At 36.6% G+C, this 19995-nt stretch overlaps 1 protein-coding gene across 1 annotated transcript; it reads right to left on the bottom strand.

Annotated features, from left to right (window-relative positions):
• Positions 1–8337: 8337 nt before the first annotated feature.
• Positions 8338–17766, bottom strand: LOC114730877 (TMV resistance protein N-like). The gene is made up of 5 exons (XM_028917979.1): positions 17673–17766; positions 16425–16680; positions 11308–11832; positions 9771–10557; positions 8338–8976 (listed from the first exon to the last, which is right to left on the bottom strand). Exons 1-5 carry the CDS (start codon positions 17764–17766, stop codon positions 8338–8340), a joined length of 2301 nt encoding a protein of 766 aa, XP_028773812.1.
• Positions 17767–19995: the final 2229 nt, after the last annotated feature.

The raw sequence follows: 19995 nt of genomic DNA, 5'->3' as shown, positions 1-19995 counted from the left end.
GGTACGGTTCTGGTCGGACCACTGGATTGGAGACCTAGACCCCTTAAGGAACCTGGCTTTCGCCCCCATAGCAGAGGCTGAACTACACAAGTCAATATCACACTACGTAACAGATGACGGTCAATGGAAGTGGAATGAGTTTAAGGACCCGTCGCCGATGGAAATTCTGGGAATGATTGAGCAGAATAAAGCCCGGACTAACGGTGCTGTATTCGATACATGCCATTGGTATCTGAATGGAAACAAAGGCTTCACAGTGAGCTCAGCTTATCAGCTCCTAATGATGGACAAATGGTATGAAATCGACACCCAATGGGAGATTGCATGGACATGGCATGGCCCACAAAGAATTAGGACGTTCATTTGGCTAGCCTTAAATGACCGCATTCTCACAAACTAAGAGTACGCTGTCATGTGTCCCATATGGATGACTGCGAAATCTGTGGAAGAAGACAGAAGACTTAAACCATATAGTTCGAAGATGCAACCTTGCCCCTGCGTGCTGGAATCTTGCTCTCCCGGCAGATCAGATCATCACTTTCTTCGCCCAGCCTTTTAATGCTTGGTTTAAGCAACACCTGAACGCTAAGAGAGAAGGAGCCCACTGGAGCATCTTGTTTGGTATCATCTGCTGGAAGCTCTGGAGTGCCCGAAGTAGGTTCCTCTTCTGCCAAGACAATACAGAAGCGCACAAGCTCATAAATGAAGCCCTTTCTTGGACTAACCATGTTATTAAAGCTAAAGATTTCTTTCTGAATGTAACTTAGCGCTACTGATTGTTTTCTTTCTTCCTCTTTAGCTGCTGTATTCCCATTGTAAATATCTCGAGTAATAAAATTCCTTTTCCATTAAAAAAGAAACCCTGTCAGGACCACTCTTCAGCTTATGACTCAAGAAGACATAAATGTCATCAGAGTAGATGTATTTTTATTTGAAAGAAAATTACAAAGTTAAAAGGAAAATGAATAAAAAAGGAGGAGGACAATCACCCCATTTCTAGGGAGGGTCTCATTCATAACAAGAAATTCTTACTGAAAGAAACAAAACACGTACCTAGAATTGACACTAGATAGTAAAGGGGGACAAAACAAAGCTTTCTGGACCGGTTTTGTGATTGGCGTAGATATAGTTGAACTAGAAAGTCTGAAAGTGAACTAGAAAGTATGAATATACCTTAACACCAAGTTTGAAATATATGCTCAATGGAATGCCAAAAGTTTGACATCCACTCCCAACAGTTACAGCCTTCTTTATTGTCAACTTCATTAGGATTGCTGAAGCCACGTGAATCACTATCAACTTCATCTCTGGATTTTTGCCATCTTCCAACATTTCTACACAACAAACACCACTCACACGAGCTTATTTTAAATGGTACTGACTTAATATATGGTGTAAAATGATATTTCAAGTTGGTTCAATTACAACAAAACAAGACCAATGATTATGCAAGATATATAGTTGATGACCTACAACAATTGGATCTTATATCTATTAATACTTTCTCCTGTCCTTATTACATATATAACCGTTTCCTAAGATCCTTAATATAAAGCCTTTTGTCTAAAGCATTAGTTTCTTATCTTAATTATCTTTTATTTTGATATTTCTTAACCAAACAACCTCCTCCAGTAATAATGAACTTAGTCATTGTGGCTAATGTTGAAGTTGAAGTCAGTCCAACAATTAACCTCATCATGGTATGCAAGGGTATGCCCTACCATTCACTTGCAAGGGTATGCCCTTAGTACAATCATGTGTATCCTTACATTGGGATTCTCTTTTATAGTTGTGCAAAAAAAGACTATTATAGGACATAATTATATGATGTGTTAAAACATAAAAATGAGGTAAAATCTTCTTCAACTTATGACTTCTGCCACAAATCAATGGGAAAAAAATTAAGGGAATATATAAAATCTAGTTTGACCTTTGATGGACTGTTGAAAATAAATTATGTCATACAAGTAAAAGGTGAAAAATAAGAAAAATTATCCAAGATATGGAGACAAATCCGGCCAAAACCATTAACCGAACAGCGCCTATGAAAATGAGATAATTAAGGGAATATAATACTTATATGAATTGAAAGATTATATTACATTAGTGCATCAAAGAAAATTTTAAATAGCCATCATATATTTAATCTAAAACAAGAAGGGTTGATCTACGTACCTTGGGAGTATGTAGTCATCTTTTTCAACGATGAATGGATCATGATGTCTCGGGCAGTGACCATAACTTCCATTTTTCTCAACTTCACTGATATTGTAATTATTGATGCTACTACAATCTTCGTTCCTCGTTCTTTGCCAAGCTTCAACATCCTCTTTACACACCGCTCGCCACCCACACTTTCTTATTTTAAATGTTGGGAACTTTTTTACAATTGCATTCTTAGCCAAAAATACCATTTGAAGTCCGTTCACAATCAAAGAGGAACACCGAATATATATAATACAAAGTTGATGACCACAACTTGAATCTAAATAAATATCATGGCTGTGATATGTAATTGGAAATTTATCATTAGGAAATCTGTAAGTCCAACAAATTGCATCCACCCCTGATCCAAATGCAAAATCATTTTCTATCATTAAAGATATGGCTATGCCCCACCATTCACGTGAATCACAATAATCAGGGGATATGCTTATTATGAATGACACATTTGGATGATTGAATTCTTTTTCACAAAAGTAGTTCTGATTATAAAACCATGACGGCACTTGGCTACCCGGAATTATTAATAGGCGAGTAGGTTGCATGAAGAAGTCACGCTGGGACAAAAAAAAAAATTCTTTTGTTGTAAGTATGATAATTAATCAGAAGAAATGTTAATATACATGTAAAAGTCAAATAAACTAGATATTTATTATCAAAGAATTTAAGAAAAGATTCAAGTAATTCTAAAAACTCACAATTTCTGAATCCCTTCTTATAATTGAAGACTTGATATTTAAATAGTTGTGAACTTATAAGAAACAATTTTCCATGTTAAAGAAGTAAAATGACCAAGATGAAAGAACAAGCAAAGACAAATAAAATAAGCCTGAGGTTGAAATGATCCAATGAGATCCCATAACTGTTGTGAACTTCTGTGATGTTCCATTGACGGGCAACCGTTTGCGAATATAGCTGATAGATTTGACGGAAGTTGTGGCAAAGACCGAAGCCAGGGGCAATAACCGAGACCAAGAACAGTAAGCTTGGAAAGATTGGAAATGAGGGAAGATGGTAAGTCAATGAAATTGTTTCCACTTAGATCTAAATATTCCAACGATGATAACCCATTGATGTGATCAGGAAGTGATCCATCGTGGAGGTTGCAAAAACCTAATTCTAGTTGGCTCAAGTATGACAAAGATCGCGATAACATAAAATTTGTTGAGCTCTGTAGAAATATGATATGATTTGATATGATTTGATATGTAAATATTATATAATTATGATTAGGATTTGATAGGATATGATATTATCATAATGAGCCATTAATGCAGAGGCTCCTCTCACTTGTATATATATGTGTATACTCTGATCAATGAAATACAAGAGAATTATTTTCCATATTATTCTATTTCCTACATGGTATCAGAGCGTGGGAATTTTCTTTCTGGGTGTTAATTTTCGGTTGCTACAGTACCGCCGCCGCACTGTTCACTCGGCGTCCGTACAGTCCGTACGCCTGCGCTGTTCATCGACTTTTCCGGCGCACTGCACTGTTCACTCGGCGTCCGTACAGTCCGTACGGTTTATTACTTTTTGGCGTTCTGTTTCGTTTCTGGCGCATCTCCGGCACGCTGTTTGTGCAATTCAGTTCTGTTTGCAGCTCCCTGTGTAGCTGTTGGCCTTTTCACTGCCTTGGTATTCATTAGGTAATCCAGGTATCGTGCTTTGTGTTCCTGTGTAACACTCTTTCGCATTCCCTTTGGTTAGTGCACTTCATCTATGGCGGAAATTAAATCTGTCTCGGAGCTTGTCCCAACTATTACTAAAATTACTGATCACAAGTTGACTTGGGTAAATTATTTGGATTGGAGTAAAACCATTCGCCTCTATCTGCGGAGCATTGAGAAGGAAGACCATCTGACTGATGATCCTCCAACAACTGATTCCAAAAAGACCTGGTTGCGGGATGATGCACGGCTATTTTTCCAGATCCGTAATTCCATTGACAGTGAGATTATTCCCTCTATTAATCACTGTGAATTGGTTAAGGAACTAATGGATTATTTAGATTTTTTGTATTCAGGAAAAGGAAATATCTCTCGTGTTTACGAGGTCTGCAAAGCTTTCTATCGTTCTGAAAAACAGGATCGTCCTCTCAAAGCCTACTTTATGGACTTTAAAAGGATGTATGAAGAACTGAATGTGTTAATGCCTCTTACTGCTGATTTGAAGGTTCAGCATAAGCAACGGGAGCAAATGGCTATTATGAGCTTTCTTACTGGTCTCCCACCTGAGTACGACACAGTTCGGTCTCAAATCTTATCCGGATCTGAAATTTCTGACCTTCAAGATGTGTTTTCCAGAGTAATGAGAGCTGAGAATCTCTTGCCACCAGCTGCTAGTATTCCTACAAGTGCCTTGCTCAGTAAGGGCACCTATGAGACTCGTAGTCCTATTGATAACCGCGGGGGGCCTACCCGTGGTGGTTCGAAGCAAGGGGGAGCCCCTTCTGACTCCAGTGGGGTAGTGTGTTATTACTGCAAAGAACCGGGGCATACAAAACGCACATGTCGAAAACTTCAGAATAAACAGCAACGGAATAACTCTGCCCACGTGGCTACACAAGCCAGTGACACAGTCACGATTTCTGCTGCTGAGTATGCCCAGTTAAAATCTACTACACCGTCTGTGAGTGCCGCAGCTACAACAGGTAATAATGCTACTGCCCTTGCTTCTTCTTCCTCAAAGTGGATCATAGATTCCGGGGCTACTGATCATATGACAGGTAACAGCCATCTCTTCTCCTCTTATAATGCTTTTGCCAATCCGTCAAGTGTTTCCATCGCTGATGGTTCCCAGTCTCAAGTTCTCGGTTCTGGCACTGTTAATCCCACACCCTCTATCCGTTTGTCATCTGTGCTAAATGTTCCTAAACTTGCTTTTAATCTCCTATCTCCCAGTAAACTCACCCGTCAACTAAACTGTTGGGTCTCACTTTTTCCTTCTCATTGCTTGATACAGGATCTTTTGACGAGGCGGATTATTGGTAGAGGTTATGAATCTGGCGGGCACTATATACTGGATGATCGGGTGTCTCATGCGGTAGCTTGCGCTAGCAGTCATTCTCCCTTTGAAGTTCATTGTCGATTGGGTCATTTGTCTCTATCTTCTCTTAAGAAAGTTTATCCTCAATTTCAGCATTTGTCGTCTTTAGATTGTGAGTCATGTCAGTTTGCCAAGCATCATCGTCTTCCTTTAGTGTCTCGTGTCAATAAACGGGTTTCATCCCCTTTTGAGTTAGTCCATTCTGATGTTTGGGGTCCTTGTCCTGTAGAGTCCAAAGCAGGGTTTAAATACTTTGTTACATTTGTTGATGATTATTCCCGGACAACTTGGTTATATTTAATGAAACATCGTTCTGAATTGTTTTCCCATTTTTGTGCCTTTTGTGCTGAGATTAAAACTCAATTTAATGTTTCTATTCGCACCTTACGAAGTGATAATGCTAAAGAATATCTCTCTGCTTCGTTCCAATCTTACATGCTTCAAAATGGTATACTTCATCAGTCGTCTTGTGTCGATACACCAGCTCAAAATGGTGTTGCAGAAAGAAAAAATCGCCACCTACTTGAGGTGGCCCGTGCACTTTTGTTTCAAATGCAGGTTCCTAAACCATTTTGGGCTGACGCGGTCTCCACTGCCTGCTTCCTTATTAATCGAATGCCTTCCTCTGTTCTTGATGGTAACTCTCCTTTTTCTACCCTCTTTCCTTCTAAGCCTTTGTTCCCTATTGCTCCTAAGATATTTGGGTGTGTCTGTTTTGTGCGGGATGTACGTCCATCTATTTCAAAGTTAGACCCCAAGTCTCTTAAATGTGTCTTCCTTGGATACTCTCGGGTCCAAAAAGGTTATCGTTGTTTCTCACCTACTCTCAATCGTTATTTAGTATCTGCAGATGTCACCTTTCAGGAGTCCACACCATATTTCTCGCATTCTTCCCCACCTGCTCCACCTGCGGAGGAGGATGACCTTCTAATATACTCTGTCACCTCACCATCACTGTCGTCGCAAGCACCCGCTCCCGCACTCGTTCAACCCTTTGATCGTGTGTATACACGACGGTCAACGGAGATTACTACCGCCACGCCAGCTTCTATTCCTCCCTGGTCCGCCTCGCCCTCAGATCCTGAGTTGAGCAACACTGAACCTCGTTCTGACCCTAATCCCGAGACACCTCCTGTTCCAGACCCGGATGCCTCTCTTGATCTACCCATTGCCCTTCGCAAAGGTAAACGTACTTGTGCCCATCCTATTTCGTCCTTTGTTTCATATGACCGCTTGTCTCCTGTGTCCAGTTCCTTTGTTGCCTCCCTAGATACTATCTCTGTGCCCAGAACTATTCGTGAAGCCTTGGCCCACTCAGGTTGGCGTGCTGCAATGGAAGAGGAGATGGCGGCCCTTGATCGAGCTGGTACATGGACCCTGGTCGATTTACCGGCGGGTAAAAAGGCCATTGGATGTAAATGGGTGTTAACTCCGAAAACTAAGGCTGACGGCACACTTGACCGCCTTAAGGCTCGCCTTGTGGCTAAAGGTTATGCACAAACCTATGGCATTGACTATTCCGAAACCTTTTCTCCTGTTGCTAAGCTCTCATCTGTCCGTCTGTTCATCTCTCTGGCTGCTACTTATGATTGGGATCTACATCAATTAGACATTAAAAATGCATTCTTACATGGTGATCTTCATGAAGAGGTCTATATGGAGCAACCACCTGGGTTCGTTGCTCAGGGGGAGCATGGGAAAGTATGTCGCCTTAAGAGGTCCTTGTATGGTTTGAAGCAAAGCCCTCGTGCATGGTTTGACCGGTTCAGTACTGTCGTACAGAAATTTGGCATGAGCCAAAGCAAGTGCGATCATTCTGTATTTTATCAAAGAACAGCGGCTGGCATGATTCTCTTGGTGGTATATGTAGATGACATTGTGATCACAGGCAGTAATGGTTCGGGCATCTCGTCCCTCAAGTCCTTTCTTAATTCCCACTTTCAGACGAAGGATCTGGGCTCTCTGACATACTTTCTAGGTATTGAAGTTATGCGAAGCAAGAAGGGCATATTACTGACACAGCGCAAATATGTTCTTGACCTCCTGAAGGAAACTGGAAAGTTGGGAGCAGCACCGACTAAGTTTCCTATGGTTCACAACCCACTCCTTGACGCTGATGGGAGCATACCACTAGATGATTCTCTTGATGATGAGAAACGGATGCTTGAGGCTCAGAAGAGCAAACCATTTGAGAATCCTGAGAGGTACAGGAGAATGATTGGCAAGTTAAACTATCTCACTGTAACTCGTCCGGATATTACTTATCCAGTCAGTGTACTAAGCCAGTTCATGGCATCCCCGACTGTCAGACAGTGGGAAGCCTTGGAGCACGTGTTACATTATTTGAAGGGATGTCCAGGTCGTGGGATATTATACAAAAATCATGGCCATACAGACATTGAGTGCTTCTGTGATGCGGATCATGGTGGATCAAAGGCCACGAGACGGTCTACTACAGGATACTGTGTCTTTGTGGGCGGGAATCTGGTGTCCTGGAAAAGCAAGAAACAAAATGTGGTGTCCAGATCGAGCGCAGAGGCAGAATACCGAGCTATGGCACAGTCTGTATGTGAGATAATCTGGATATATAAGCTATTAAAGGAAGTTGGCCTCAAAACCACTTTGCCAGCAAAGTTGTGGTGTGACAATAAAGCTGCCCTACATATAGCCTCCAATTCTGTGTTCCATGAACGTACCAAACATATTGAGATTGATTGTCATTTTATCAGAGACAAGCTTAAGGAGAACTTCATCTCCACTGGATATGTGCGTTCTAGTGATCAATTAGGCGACCTTCTCACTAAAGCTCTAAATGGGACTCGTGTTGACTATCTGTGTGACAAGTTGGGCATGCTTAACATTTATGCTCCAACTTGAGGGGGAGTGTAGAAATCTGATATGATTTGATATGATTTGATATGTAAATATTATATAATTATGATTAGGATTTGATAGGATATGATATTATCATAATGAGCCATTAATGCAGAGGCTCCTCTCACTTGTATATATATGTGTATACTCTGATCAATGAAATACAAGAGAATTATTTTCCATATTATTCTATTTCCTACAGCTCAAAGGCCTTTGAATAAGGGAGAAGCAACTCCATGATGATGAAGATTGTGCTTGACCATTGTATTCACAAAGTGAAAGCCTTTTTATAGCAATTTTTCTCAAATCAAGCACTTCCACAGCCTCTTTTTCGTTCAAATTCTTTGTTAGGCTTGAAAACTTTGAGCAGCCAGCAATTTTGATCATTTTTAGAGATTTCAATTTACAAACATCACATGGAAGACAAACCAGCTTTTTACAATTCTTCAAATTTAACTCCACAAGACCAATCAAATTGCCCAGTGATTGAGACAGTTTTGTTATAGCAGTCCCCTCTAAATCAAGTTTAGACAGACGTTCCATATCTTTTCCAAACTCAGGAAGTTTTATAACTCTTGAACAACCAGATAGAACAAAAGTCTCTAAGCAATTCATCTCAAATTTCCTTGGAAGGTTTTTAACTTCTCTGCAATCTTTCAAGTTAACAATGACGAGTTTCTTGTGTTGTCCAAGGGATCGGTGAATTTCAATCAAGTTAGAACACCCTTCAAGAATCAATTTTTCAAGATGAGGAATTCTATCAAAATTTGGAGTTTTGATGAGGTACTCTAAATAAGAAAGATCAATGGACTTGAGGCTTTGGAGAGACTAACAACAACAAAAAGGGAAAAATTAAGGCCTCAAAAACCAAAAACTAATTATAATTATAAATTATTAAATTATGCACAAATAATTTAAATGGAAGGGCTATAATTACTTCTTTTAACTTGCTATGTCGCATTATTAGTCCAACAAGTTGATGGAGTTGAGGCTGACTTGGCAAGTAAAATAATGGATACCCCTCCCATATTATCACTTTCAACTCTTTGGAAAGGGCCTTGAGTCCATAAGGAAGATTCAATTGAAAACGTAAAACATGTGAGCAATTTGAAATGATAAGTAACTTGAGATTACTCATTTTTGAGAAGGCTTCAGGATCCCAAAATGCATCACATGACTTTTCTAATGTGAGAATTATTCCCCGAATAGCTTCTGTCCCCTACAAAACAAGTTCAGGTAAAAATATATAAAAGTCATGGAATAAACTGTTATAAAAATAGTGCAAAAACACAAGAACTCTGGAATGTCACCTTATTGTTTTCTAATACATGATTGGCATCCTCCAAGAACAATAACCTAGAACGCTTGCCGGCATCATCAGGTGATTTTTCGTAGACAATATATTTACCCATATTTTGAAGAATTTCATGCACCCACAAATGCCCTTCATAATTAATTACTAAGGATTGCTCAATAAGAACATTTATTCCAATTTTTGGGTGAAGATCATTGTCCAAAATTTCTAAAATTTGTATGACATGATCTTGGACCATTCCATTGAAAAAGCAAGCAATATCCAATAATATAGTCTTTTGTGTAATGTCTAATCCATCAAAACTTACTTGAAGTATCTTTAAAATGTCATTTGGAGGAACTTTCTTGAACTTAGCTAGTGCATGCTTCCATTGCACTATAGTTCTTTTGCAAAGAAATGAACCTAACACTTTGAGCGCTAAAGGAAGGCCTCTAGCATATTCAATGACGGTTCTAGCAAGGTTCAAATAATCTTCATTAGGTTTATCTCCTTTAAAGGCTTTTTGAAGGAAAAGTTCAAGGGACTCATTATCACTCAAGAATTTCACATCATACTTAGTAGATACACCATGCGAGGATAGCAAATGCTTGTCCCTGGTTGTTATTATTATTATACTCCCTTTGCTGAACCATCCTTGCTTTGGAGCCAAATTTTCAAGTTGGCTAATGTCACTCACATCATCAAGGACAAGTAGAACTTTTCTATTGCGCAACATGTTTTTTATCAACTTCATTCCTTCATAACAATCACACACTTCCATACTTCTTTTCTCTAAAGAAAAAAGAAGTCTTTTTTGCAATGAAATCAAACCTTCTTTTTCATATGCCTCTCTAATATTATGAAGAAAGCAGTGAATCTCAAAGTTTTTGAGCTTTCGCTCATAAAAAGCTCTAGCAAGAGTTGTTTTGCCTATGCCTCCTGTACCCCATATTCCTATAAACCCAACTCCTCCCAATTCCCTTGCGACGATTGACTCTAATTCATCTAATTTTGGTTGAATTCCAATTAACATACCAAGGTCAGATGGCAATTCATCATCACGTAACTTTGACATGATTTCTTCAGCAATGCTTTCAATGAATTCCGTTTCATGCCTGCATAGGAAAATATAATTATACCGACATGAAAATAATTTCATTATTGAAGAGTTGCGCAGAGCTTCTAGTATTTACAGACAGACACAGGGGGTGAGAAGCTACGGTATAGTCTAGTCTTGATGGAAAAGAGATTAAGAAAGAAGATTGCTACCATTGTGTGTGTGTACACACACTTTGCGAACTCCTAAATACTGAAGCCATTTAATTATATTAACGTAAACATATGATTGTTGGAGTTCACTTTTTTTTGGTAACATGTTTTATAGTTGACCCTTGAGTAGTTTTTCTTTGTTTTATTTAAGGAACAACGTCAGATTAAAAGTTCAATATGTAACGCTGTATGGTAACATTTCCAACCATCAAAAAATAATAGATATTATTAATTATTAATAAATAAACAACGAAAGTTTTCTTTTGGACAAAAATAAACAATGAAACTTCAAAATACAGAGAAATTATTAATATTAATTTTTTAACTATTGAATTACATAATAATTATATTATGTAATTTTACTAAAAGTCAACAGACCTGCTTGATACGCTAAAGAAAAATGACCATTTCAAAATGCTATCATTGATTGAATTCAATTGAGAAACCTATTTCGTCAACAATAAATATAAACAATAGCACTACAAGTCTATTAATTTTGCTAGCAAATAAATGAACTCTAAGTTTAGTTGAATATCAACACCCTTATTTTCAACAAAATAAAAATAAAAGATTGTTATTGAGAGAAAAGTAATTACCAATTTTGTGAGTCCCAACCAGATATAGTAGCAACTTTTTCTAAAGCATCCCTCCATTTTCGCACTTTCATTTTGTCTTGTACAAATCTTTCTTCATACTTTATGAATGCCTCTGCAAAACATCCCTTTTGTTTCCTAACATCGGAGGGATCTACACGGTAAAATATTGGAAATACTTGAAGACTCAACTCTTCCTTTAACTGCAGGATCTTTTGAAGCTCATCCAAACACCAAGTTGAAGAAGCATAATTTGGGGAGAGCACCACAATTGCAGAACGAGATTCATCAATTGCTTGTACTAAACCTGGATTAATATATTCTCCCCTTTCAAGTTCTTCCTCATCCCGAAAAGTTCTCAATCCTTTGCGTTTTAAAGCAACATACAAATGATCAGTAAAATTTTTCCGACTATCTTCCCCTCGAAAGCTCAAAAACACATCATACTTCCATCTCTTAGTTGAGGCAGAAGAACTTGAAGAACACCCAACTCCATCGACATCACACGCCATCGCAAGGATCTGGAATCTGAATCCAAACAAAAATAAAAACACAAAAACAGAAAGAAGAATACATATATAATAGGAGCTTCAACAAAGAGTGCAGCAATCAGTCCAATGCGAAGCCTCTAGAGAGGCATTGGGCATATTACAACAAATAAAGTAAAAATTCAAAATCACAAAATGCTCGAAGATCTATAACAGAAACAATCCATTTCACTGAAGAAAACAACATATAATAGAAACATCAGCAGACAAGGTTCTTCCCACCGCAAGATTTCCACTCTTCGCGCATAATTTGAAAGCAAAATTTCACAGATCTAACCAAGTCATTTCAGTGATAAAAAATGTAGAAAGGAGAAAGGAAGAAAGTAGAAACCTGAAATACGAATAATATCGAAAGATTTGTTCGATTCCCACCGCCCTGATATAAGATGAAGTCCAGCAGCCAGCTACAAATTTTACAGAAAGAAAAATGAAGGAAAAATGAGAAGTGAAAATGGCGGGAGTGAGCCCACTTCCCTCAAGTCTTCCAGTCTCTGGTCGTTGACATTTCAAACCGCGTTACGGACGAGACACTGTTCTCTTTTGCTGAAGGACAGAACCATGTGACCGTACGTCAATGTTAGGGTTGCACGTGAGTAGGGTTGGGCAAGGCAAGACCCTTGCCCGATGCCCAGCCCGAAAAATGAACGGGCTTGAAAATGCAGCCCATTGCCCGGCCCTGCCCATGAAAAGTCCTAGTAAGTTCAGGCTGGACAAATGTGGGCTAGGCAGGGCGGGCTTCCATGTCCAGCAAATCAATATACTATATTACTTAACTAGTTATTTATGTTCCTCTAGATAATCTAATGTAACTTTATATTAAAATGGCAACTTGACCTTAATTTAGTTATTTCTAGTTAATATATTATGAAACAACATTTTATAGTAGCTAAGAGGAGTAAATTATGACAAACAAAAATGTTGTTAGTATACTTTATTAAATTTAATTGCTTTTCTAGTTTCTAAAATTTCTTAACCAAATGTAAATATTTTTTCCCATAACTCCCAAATACTCATAAGAGCTTGGATCAATTATACAAATTGCTAATGGTCATAATGTTTGTATTAAAAAAGAAAATGGTTATACAAATCGCAGTAAATGATAACACGTTTACTCTCAAAATCATTTGAAAATAAATAAGTATAATGACTATTGAATATTGATGCAACAATGTGTTTGATTCAGGAGATAAATATGAGACAAATAAAATATATATAAATAAAATTATATATATTTTTGCGGGCAAGGCTAAATGGGCAGGGCAGCATACCGTGCTCGATGCCCAGCCCTACCTAACAATTTGCCCAGCCCGAACATGTCCAATATATCTTTTGGGCCATTTTTTTAAAGATGGGCTGGACATTTTTTTATGGGCTTGGGCGGGCATAGCAGGCATTGGGCTCCATGAACACCCCTAGTCAATGCTTTATTGAGTTTTCCTTTTCACTTTTCAGACATTTGCATAATGTAATTACTGGAAATTAAGACAGAATTTAATTTTAAAAGACTAATTAATTCATTAGATGAAATAGCTCCACAGTGTGAGAGATTCATGATGATGCATTTATTAGAGAACTTAATTTCAAAATGCTAGCTTATTAGTAACGGCCTATAAGTAGCTTTGGGAAACATGAGATAAATATATAACAAAAGTTTTATCTTAGTTTATATAAAACATGTTTATAAATGCTTATAAATAGATTTTAGGTAGGAGATTATCTTGAAGTTATAAACTATACTTCCTGCGGTATTTCAATATGGGAAATGACAGAAAACAGCAAATTCCTGTATTACCATTTCCATAGAATTCTCCCAAAAAATGAGAAACAACTCTAAAGTATTAAAACTCTATCTTTCTCAGTTCAGCTTCACAAAGGATGTTTATCATCTTTTGCCTACTGAGTTAGAAAGGCAACACAAGAAGATTTTGGAAGGTGCTGTGCAACTTCCGAGTGATATTCAAGTTCTTGTTTTAGATATTCATTTCAAGTGGTCTCAGGTTTTACTCTTCCGTAATATCACAGTGATCCAGATTTCTTTGTCTTTTTTTTTTTTTGGCTAAGAATATAATACTACATCACTATAAATTAGTTATATTTATCTTTTGGTTTAAACTAACTTGTCTCATTTATAACTGGATACATGATCTAATGATCTACTCATATGCTATAATTAAGCAATTTAGTAAATTTTTTTCAAATTAATCAACTAGGTCATATATATATATATTAAATATTAGAGGTAATAGTAATCTAGCTGCTTTTTGTTTTTAATAATAATAATAACTCAATCTTTAGATTATAACTCGGTGCAATTCAATCCTATAATTTTAACTGAATTGTAACTTAATTTCTAAACTTTAATTTGATGCAGCTCAATTCCTATAGTTTTTTCATTTACAAATTAGTCCATGTATTTTAGAAAATAAAAATTATGGAAAATTAAAATTTTAATCTTTATAATCTCATTGAATGTATAATTAGGTCCCGCAGTTTATATCCTTTTGATTGACTCCTTGCACCGCGAATGGCGTTCCTTCTCACCATTAATTAAGTAGCTGTTATGATTTAGCCATTTCATTATCTCACTTTCTACCCCCGAAATTTAAAAAAACAAAGAAAAGAAAAGAAAAACGAGACTCCTTGTATGTCTATAAATGAGTTAAAGATTATTTGACTGTGGTGGCCTTCCATAAATTTTTTTGCTGTCATATTTTAATATTTTGATCAGAAAGTAAATTGCAAGCATGCAAATGTTGAATAAGTAGACAAAAAAATCAACGATCAAACAATAGATATCATCTTCATGTCAGTGGAGTGTTTGAGATCTGAATCGATAAAGAATATACGCCGTATGAAGAACAATAGTCGAAATTGACTCTGTTTTAGGAGTGTTTGGATATCATCCCATGCTATTATCATATTGTTTCCATGGCCTCTGTTTTTGGGGTCCGAAAACAGAGGTAAACAGAGGATCCTTTGCCTTCTGCTTGTTCCAATCGTGCATGTACATATATTACCTTGTCGAAATTTTGTTGTTCAGACATAAGCTAAATCCTCTGTGAATATTGAAAAGAAAAAAGCAAAAGTTAAGCTCAGGAGAAATCAGTGTCAAGCCTTGAAGAGTATCGGCCCTAGTTATATATTGAATGAAATTATAAAGAATAAAATTTTAATTTTCCATAATTTTATTTTCTTAGGGGGAAAAAAAAAGTTCATAGGCTTGGCAATATATATTATGCTCAAAATTGAAAAGCCCTAATTTAGGCCACGCGGCTTCATTTGTTACTATTAAGCTCATTTTAGCGCAGCGCTTTTCCCTCAATTCTGTATGTATATCAAGACATGTGATTTACATGATTAAACTTGTTCAAAATAATTTTTAACTGTTAAATTAAGTTTCAGAAGCGTAACCTCTATTAATTTCATGAAGAATAACCTGATATCTTGTTGGGTTCCCTTCACCATTTTACGATTTTAACTTCGTGGTTAGTGCTTTGAAGTTTTCTTTTCCTGATGGCAGTTGCAGCATTACAAGAGTTTGCACTTTTCCTTTTGTAACTTCGAAGGTCGAACATTACAAACAAATTACAGTGTTTTGGTCCTGCTCCGAATTACAAAACCACAAACAATAAACCAGAGAATCAAAAATGAAAACAAAAAGAAAGATAATCTTCTCACGCGACGACCCTTTTCAGTCGAATCAATGGAGGGATGCCGAGATTTGTGGTGAAGATGAACAATCTCCACAAACAAAGGTGGCTGCTACTGCGCGGCGGGGTTCTCTGCTTGGCCAAGTCTTCCCAACACGCATTTTAAACTCTACACTAACAAACACTATCTTCGATCATAAACATGTACAAGAATTTGAGTTGATTAAAAGTAAATAAATAAACTAGTAATTTATAATAAATAGATATTATCTTTGCTATTTACTAATTAAATTTATTGGTTAGAATTACTATCGTTAGAAGGACTATCTTTAAAAAATTATGTAAATATGAAAGACAAAATAAATTGAGATCTTATATTTAGGACCAAATAAAAGTCAAACAAAATCTTATATTAAGGATCAGAGGTAGTAGCAAATAATATAATATTCCTCCAGTCCTTCATATAGAATATAATTTGAGAGTTAATATTGGTCCTATATGTAAGACCCATTCACATATTTATCAATGCTTTTTAAATTAACCATAATAATATTCCTTCAATAATAATCAAATGAAAGAGGGAGGAAATAAATTAAAGAAGATGATTAAGGTATTTTGTAAAAACATATCATATTAACTAATTTAACTAATATATTTAATTTACTCAAAATAATTAATTAAGTTTTATATTAAGAATCGAAAAATGTAAGATTAGCTAATTCAAAAACAGGATAATGGTACAGTGACATTGACCATGAAGAAGAATGGAGCCATTGGAACTGAACACGAAGAGGAGGACAAAATTATTTGAATTTTTTTTAAAAAAAAATAAAGAAATGAAACCATTAATATGTACAGACCTTTGTCACGATCCTTGGTTATTTTTAATCTAACGTTTTATTTTCTCCCTTCACTCTCCCACCTCAGCCTCAATTCTATTTTCTTTCCTTTTTTCTTCATGGTTCCCTCAACCCAGAATTGTTGGCGGCAGCACCAAAATTCTCCAAGATCTAGCAGATCTTCCACCTCCTCTATAATGCTAGGCAAACCCTGTTGACAGTAACACCTGTAGAGAACGGTAAATTCGAGTCGTGTCTTACAGACACTGTCCTTAAGAGCTATTCTGCAACTACCGGCAAAGCAAGAAGCGGCACTCCCCAGGATTAAACGGATTCTTCCTGTAAGAACAGGGTGAGCAGAACAGCAAAAGATAAAAGAACTCAGTAAGGCAGAACACCAGAGGAGGGAAGAGAGTTGCCAGAAAGCTCAGAGCACGGCGGTTCCACTTTGAACTTCCGTCTCATGCCCCTTTTATAGGCTACGGATCACAACACCATTGGGCACATTTAAACGCGTTTAATGATAATTAACTCATAATTAAATGAGCGGTTTCAAGTAGTAATTAACTTGTTTAATGACTATTTAAGAAGAATAAAGTCTTCGGTTACGAATATTAAAGAGGCATAATTATAATTAAAATTTAGATAGATATTTCCAATAAAGTGCCCAGTACTGCATTTGACTCATGCACAAGGGGGTGAGGGGAAATGGCCGGATTTGTCTCCGGTGGCCCATTGTGCGCATAAGTCCACTCCTCCTCTTGGCTCATTTGGCAGCCCAAAACCACTTATTACTTGGACCCTCACAATCCCAAGCAATCTGGGACTCTTCCTTTGACACACCCACACATATTATTTACAACAATCCCCCACATGTGTCAAAGGAAGTACCTTTAGTTGAGTTACACACATGAGTATAACCATTGTATCTGGTGGTCCTTTGGACTTAAAACCAGACCTAGACCAATAACACTTAGTACACAGAGATGTTGGTGGTCCTATGAACTTAAAACCAACACTACTAGAGGCATTATTAGTCAGATTATACCCCCACATTTCCGCTGTTAACGGCGTTTTTGCGCATTAAGACGGCCATGCTCGTGCCTGGTGAATGAATGCTTTAGAGATTTTGCCACGATCTCATAGGAGCGGCCTCACTCCACATTCGTAGAGGTGATTTCATTAAATGTACCTGCAATGAGCACATCATCCCGTAGGATTATGAAATCATTAAGAGCTTTCACTCAGCCTCACCAAAATGCATTCTAGCACTTTCTCGTGCCATAGGAAGGGACTAATAATTTATTTTAGTGCTAGCAAAACTGACAAACGACTTGTTTTTACCCATTGAACCTTCTTCATGGGATCACCAATCACAAAGGTTGGGTTGCCATCGCTGTCAACTTCAAGTGGCTTTAGTCCCATTCCCCTCGACTGATTTGTTTCTTCATAGGGTTATTAACAGATTCGCTAGGTCCACTTTGACCTCATAAAGTTGATTGAGATACCTCCACAATTTTTAAGCATGCTTATTCACATTGTATCTCAAGTGATTTCCATTTGCACCATTGTTCTCTCTACAATGGTTGTTGCCATTTAGCAATCACAACTCATCAACAAGTGTCAGTTTTACACCAAAACATCTGCTAAGAAATTTTCAGCATCTTAGCCTCTAATCACCACTAAAGGTGAATGATCACTAGTGAATTTCTCTCATATAAACTGAAATTCAGTTAACATCCGTGTATCTCTATATCATGGGAATCCACTGTACTTGATACCAAAATTTATGGTACCCCTTGAATATTTCATTTCCCTCATAGGACTCCATATTTAAATATGTATTCATCCTTACAACAAAAGTTACATCACAATAATTAATTTAATACAACAAATTCTCAAAAATTTGTGTATACACAAATTAAGCTGCATAGCTATCTCAAATGAAGTATTAGCATCATAAGGAATATTCACATACTGGTTCTCAAAACCAATTTAAAACACTTTTCTCATAATCTCATTCCTTTATGATTTCAACACTTAAAACCACAAATAATGATATTATAAAAATTAATGCAAATTTGTCTTTGTGCTAGATAAATTACTAGATTTTCATATCCAGATAATGCTTGTTTTAAGAAACACAAAAAATTTGATAATTCACAAAATTTGCTCTCAATAGCAAATAACAAGGTTCCTAATTATTTTTTCCTCCCCCCTAATCTCAACACACATATTGAAATTTCCAAGATGAGACTAACACAATTTGAAATAAACTAAAACATATTTTTATCCACCAATATTATTTCTGTAAGGTACCTCATATTTTAGGCACCCCCACACTTTCAAATATAGAAAAATTATTTACATATCTTATCAATAATAATTCTAATTAAATTAGAATTTCACACCAATATCTCCCCCCATTCTGATTTCATAAGGAGTCACAACAGATTAGATTTAAAGTTTGTTCCCAATGCCAAGCTATTAAAATCACCACATAAAAATATGAATACATAGGATATAAAATGTTCCATTCATATAATCAAATATTTTCATCAAAATTGTCATTACGTAATGTGTTTTAAATTCCACCAACAGGTTTAATTGTACACATAACGGCAATATATTAAGACCCACAAAAAATCACTCACATGGCATTTATATATAGGGGGTTATGAAACTCATCACATTGATGTTACAATACATTTTTATATACAAAGCCAACAGCACACTAAAATAATTATTTAAAGAGAGAAGACGTTGATGGAACAATAGGAGGTTAGCAGCTATTCAAACCAATTTAATATGCTCATCAACCGAAAGCAATAAAACCTCAGCAAATGGAAGGAATTAAATTCACCGGAATACTCATTAACTAAACCCAATAAAACCCCCAACATTAAGAGTATATATATATATATATATATGGAGGTTACGAAACTTAATATAACAATTAACTTCCAGAATTTCCAACAAGATGACCATATATGAAATCACGCCATGAACGCCATTGTTCACATTAATGAATATTTAACTTTTTTTTAATTCTAAGCATAACAGTAATGAACCCAATAAAGGCAGTAACGGATCAAGGGAATATAATATATATTCAAAACCCATAAAATCTAATCATATTGCACTCATGCAACTGGTTCACACATGTTAATGTTTTCCGTTTCCACATTGATTCCACCCTCAGTATTTATAAATGGAAACTTATTATGTGATTACTTCAAAATTCATTCTTTATGAATGTCTATGTAACCGAAAGTCATTCACTTGTCTAATTCACGAAAACAGCCCGTGAACTCCATCAATCAGTCAATTGATACATACTAAATACAAACACCATTCAAAATTGCAGCTTCTACAAATTAGTCCTACATTGAATTTTGTATATAAGCCTCAAATAAATGTTTCCACACAACGCAATGAATTTTCATCAATTCATGTAAAATCTCCTTTCCCTTTTGGAAGAGGGAAAATCCATTAAAATATAAACATCCTACTTGTCTATAATCACTGACTAGGATCAGGAAAGAAACACACATTAGCATATAGACGCACATTTGCACATAGACGTTAAGCCGGGTACAAAATTATTAAGGTTTTTCCTAGTTCATAGAACACAAGAAACAACATCACACTCAC

Source organism: Neltuma alba, unplaced genomic scaffold (assembly GCF_004799145.2).
Source record: "Neltuma alba isolate B1F8T4 unplaced genomic scaffold, ASM479914v2 tig00012772_pilon, whole genome shotgun sequence".
Lineage (NCBI taxonomy): Eukaryota > Viridiplantae > Streptophyta > Magnoliopsida > Fabales > Fabaceae > Neltuma > Neltuma alba.
Note: the sequence above shows the minus strand (reverse complement) of the source record. Positions and strands in the feature narration are given on the sequence as shown.